At 31.6% G+C, this 4,939-nt stretch overlaps 1 protein-coding gene across 1 annotated transcript; it reads left to right on the forward strand.

Annotated features, from left to right (window-relative positions):
• On the forward strand, positions 1-4,436 carry LOC138323441 (uncharacterized). The gene is made up of 3 exons (XM_069268066.1): positions 1-438; positions 1,891-2,085; positions 2,936-4,436. The coding sequence occupies exons 1-3, from the start codon at positions 21-23 to the stop codon at positions 3,538-3,540; spliced, it is 1,218 nt and encodes a 405-aa protein (XP_069124167.1). The 5' UTR covers positions 1-20; the 3' UTR covers positions 3,541-4,436.
• The last annotated feature ends 503 nt before the right edge of the window (positions 4,437-4,939 follow it).

Raw genomic sequence — 4,939 nt, forward strand, 5'->3', positions numbered from 1 at the left:
CCCATTTAGGCTATCCCCAAATGGCGTCGAGGTGTTGTGAAAGTGGTTATGATGAAGAACCGCCAAGAAAACGTCCAAGACTTCGAACTTCAGACCCAAACCGAATTTTCACTGATTTTTCAGAGCATTTTATCAAACAGCTGTCACATGTATGCGGCCATTATTTATGTTGGCCAGGCACCCAAAGAAATCCTGTTCTTACATCACTTCAATTTTTGAACAGTAATGCAGCTGATGATAATCAGGGAATACCCTTTCCTAGAGCATACTGCTCCGTGAAGCCTACAAACACAAAGAAGCAAGTTTTCGGGAGTGTATTTAAGAAGGGAATCGACATATTGTTAGACTATTTCACAAACAGGAAGATTCCAGAAAATAAGCAAGAATGTCACGTGCTTAGAAAATTATTAGATTATCTGCTTGCAAAAATTGACACAGGTTTGTAACAAACCTGTTGATTGTAACAAATAGGCCCACACCAGAAATTCAATATATAATTATTTGATTGGTTAAAAAATCTTCCTGCACTGGCCATTTCCCTATATTACGTATATTTACAGTGTCTATTTTATATATTTAGAATTATTTATTGATGGATTTTAATTGCCTGCCTGCATAATTTTTCAATGTTTCATTTTTAAAATATTATTTTGTGCACTGTTATACCTCTTAAATCTTCCATCATTCTTCTTTTTTTCTCCAAAAGTTCCCCCACTTATATAAAGATGCTCCACCGCTGACAGAACATAAATGATATTCATCATGATATTCATCATTTGAACAATAATTGGTGTTTAATCATGTATATATATATATATAATTAACACAAAAAATATTATAAAATAATTTGCTTCGCCTTTGATGCATGCACAATCAGTACTTCATTCCATATAGGATATAGTGGCACGGAATTTTTTCGGGATGCAATTAATTATTTTTGATATTTTTAACTTGAAATAAAATTAGAAGCTCAAACTTTTCAATGGTGGGTGGTAATGGTCTAAAGTAAGTAACTTTTGTAACTGAAGAAAAATACTAAATCGTCTGCTCCTGTTTTTAATAGTGAAAAAATACCATTTGTCAGCGGTGGAGCATCTTTAAAATATTAGAAAAATATAAATTACGAGATGAAAGAGAATATATTACATTCTTTTTATATGCCAGATTTAGTTATCCATAAATAAAACAATGTTATATTACAAAAAAATGCAAAAAAAGCAAAAACAAATAAATATAAAATGTAAATTCGGCGTAACGCCCCCATTCCATAGATTAATTTAACTATGTATTACAACTGTGACAATACAATGATTCTTTATAGCAGAAGCTTTGCATCCCATTTTACCTGAGGTTGCGAGTCTTTCACGTGTGAATCACAATGTAAACATGTGACAATGTGAATCAAAGGAAAGAATGCATATATTGTATGCATGTCTACTGTGATTAATGTGCCATGACTATGAAAAGAGTTTAAATATGGGCATCATTTTAGTGGATTTTTGCCCACTATTTTACATTTTGGTTCCCTTGTGTAAGAGTCCATTCTCTCCCCCCTCCCCCCACCCGGAGCACTAATTATGGAGAATATGGTAATTGGAAAATTGACAGTGAAGAATGAGTGAGTTAGCTTGATTTGCTGTTATTTACCAAACAAGTAAAACTGGTAGAAAAGTGTTGGTTAAATATGATTGACAACTTATGATAAATTATTGATTGATTAAATTTAAATTTACACACCAGTTAATGAACAAGTAAATGGAGATCTCATAAACTCTTGAATATAAAATGATGCTGAATTTTACTATTATGATGAGAGCAAGAAAATCTCCTGCTTGATCCATCAGTTCCGTTCATATACATCACTTTATCTTAATTATTTTCTGTTTTTAGCAACACAAGCTCCTTTGGTGAAGCTGGGAAATTTCTGTGAAGATGATCAAACAGTCATACTAACAAATCATCTATTTGGAAAACTAAGTGCTTCATCAAAATATGTCATCGACAAGAATTCTGCAGGAAAATTCCATGACTGTCCATGTGGATCTGAATGCAAGATAACAGGATATTATGGTGATACAAGTATAGGTATGTTCAGAGAACTGTAAGGTGACTTAAAAAATAAAACATTACATTATCAAAAAGGTCTAACACAATTCATATACATTTGTATTACCATTAAGGCATTTTGCATTTGTATTAACTTAAAAACTCCCATAATATATATATCATTTTAAGATTGCATTTGTTTACATATAATAAATTTTTACCTGTAGATTCATATGGTTTAGATACATGTATAGTATGTGGTATAGCTTACGTAGTACATCAGTGATCAACTTCAAAAAGCTATTTAATTACCACAGATGTTTGGCTCTATAAACATTTTCTCCCTATAAACATTGTATGCAAGTATGTAATACTGTGACACAGTATATATATTATATATATATCTGTAGAGAAAATGTCTAGAGAGCCAAACACCTGTGCTTTTGCCATGATATGTATGATTTGTCTATAGATCTGATATGAAACTCAAAAGAAATGTTTGAAAATGTTCATGCTAAATTACCTGAGTAACATACAAAATTAAAGCCTCATGTATTGTGAAACATCAATAGTTCAATAAAACCAATTAATCTTAAACTACTACCCGTAGTCTATGAATGATCTAGGTAAATATACACCTATATTGATTTTGGTAGCCATTGTTTTCTCAATCAATAAAACCTTTTACAATGAAGGAGTTCAGGATTCATGAATCAATATGTCTTGAAACAAAATTTAAACTGCTAGTTTCTTTATCATTCAATGCAATTTGTGCAACTTTCAGTGTTCATTTCAGCTGAAAAATGCACATATATTACAGAGTGTTTGATGGTACATTTTAAAATTCCAGTGTGAAGTAATATGAAGTATGATTTTAACCTATTTGTAGGAGATGAAGATGTTTGGCATGGCAACGTTGATGTAATCATTAACCAGGAATTGGGCGTCAGTCATATTGAGAAAGAAGACTGCACACAAGACTCGCCTGGCGGACAATACTCCAGTGATAAAAAGAAAAATCCTTTCCACACTTTCAGAAATGATCAAATTATTGCTGAAACAGTAGTTTTTTCATTTCTACAGAAACAGTATCACCCAGAAAACTCCCATTTCCTATGTCCATGTATCGGGGTGACTAGGACTGCCCTTGTATTCTACTTTTATGATTCCGAGTACGACATCCTCCTTGAAAGCTCCCGTATTCCTCTTCTAGATTCAGAAACAGATATAAACTTATTAGCTATAATAACATCGTGGTTAGTGGTTAACTATAAGTATTTAAGTAGTGGTTTGCCAGAGACTCTGCAAAATTCTGAAAGTGCTGGATTTTTCTGTCATGCTGAAGAAAAAATTGAAAAATACAGAAATCATTTGAAGTTTGGAAATGTTGAACTTACTTCTCCTATTCCTGAAATTAGTAAGCTTGGAACAGATACAGATGTGTTAAGTGATGCAAGATCTAAATTCTTTCAAATTGCTTTTGAAACCAACTAATAAATTTTGTTTTGCAGAGAGGACCACAGGAACTTGGCACAAATTTTCATTCAAATTCAAGTGTGATATTTATATATATTACGCAATATAGTGTCATACTATATTACATACCGTATATATATTGTATATAAAATAATATACCGTTGGCTGAAATTTCATGCCAAAATATATCTTTGTATATTCAATCAATGCATATGTATTATAGTATCATACTATACCTACATAATATAATGAAAAAAAAATAATAAAGCTCAGTCTTTGCTGCAAGGCCTTTCTGCCTTCACATATTATATATAATAATGTTGGTTAAAAGTTCATGCCAAGTTCCTGTGGATAGCATGTACATATTAAAGTGAATAGTCGGGCAAAGAAAACCAGTCTAAATGCGTTCATTGACCTTCCAAAAGTTCTCACATATTAATACGACAGTCAAGTTCTGCTTAATTTCCCAGTTCTGACCATTAAAGTAAAGAAAAGTTGAAAGCATCGAAAGCGAGGCTGTGTGGAAATGTAACCATGGACATAGTGAGCCGGGAGGACGTTTTAGAATTCCCATACTTTAAATTAATTTCTTCGTACGCAGACAGATTTTGACGAGAGATTTTATTTTTCCATTTCATAAGAAATTATACTGGATACATTCACACCATTTTTACCGACTTTAGCCATCCTTGCCCGACTGTTCACTTTAAGCCCAGCTTGTGGTGTCTATGAAACTCCCAGTTACTTTGTTAATAAAGTATTGACTCAAGACTTAAAGAGGAAATGTAAATACTTCCATTGCATTGATTCTAAATTCTATGACAATGATTATACAAAGTGTTGAAAGAAATCAATGATATTTTACAGTTATACCCATACATAACAATGTGACAGATAATAAATTTTGTACATTGCCAGAACTTGTTATTATTTTACAGAGCTATAAAGACGGAGAGTAAGGATGTCAATCTAGACTAGATGCATTGAAATTTATAAACAATTTCTTCTGAATTAATAAAAATTCCATGTCATTGGTATGTTTTAATAAAGATGAAATTAAAAAAAAAGAAGACGTGAAGCATATCAAGATAAAAAAATCTGGTAATGTAGATTTGTTGATAATTATTCAAGAATGTATTCAAAATATATCATTATCATGGCATATCATAGCCATTGGAGATTCAAGACAGATGTTATTTTTTTCAAACTATATGCCTGAGGATAGCCAAAAGACCAAATATTGGCAAAAGAAGAGACATTCATATTCATTCAATTATATCATTATGGTTCAAAACTAAGCAAATTGCAGACTAAGTGATGATACAAATTGATCAATTCTGTGTTTATAAATGAAATGATATAAATTAGAATGAAATGGCCTTGAGATAACCAATGGTAAAATGTATATACATTTTTT

The sequence above is a fragment of the Argopecten irradians genome, chromosome 5 (assembly GCF_041381155.1).
Source record: "Argopecten irradians isolate NY chromosome 5, Ai_NY, whole genome shotgun sequence".
Taxonomy (NCBI): domain Eukaryota; kingdom Metazoa; phylum Mollusca; class Bivalvia; order Pectinida; family Pectinidae; genus Argopecten; species Argopecten irradians.

Coding starts and splice junctions, on each gene's coding strand:
- LOC138323441 (XM_069268066.1), top strand. CDS start 21: ATGGCGTCGAGGTGTTGTGAAAGTGGTTATGATGAAGAACCGCCAAGA. Junction 439..1,890: donor GCTTGCAAAAATTGACACAG/GTTTGTAACAAA, acceptor TTCTGTTTTTAG/CAACACAAGCTCCTTTGGTG. Junction 2,086..2,935: donor TTATGGTGATACAAGTATAG/GTATGTTCAGAG, acceptor ACCTATTTGTAG/GAGATGAAGATGTTTGGCAT.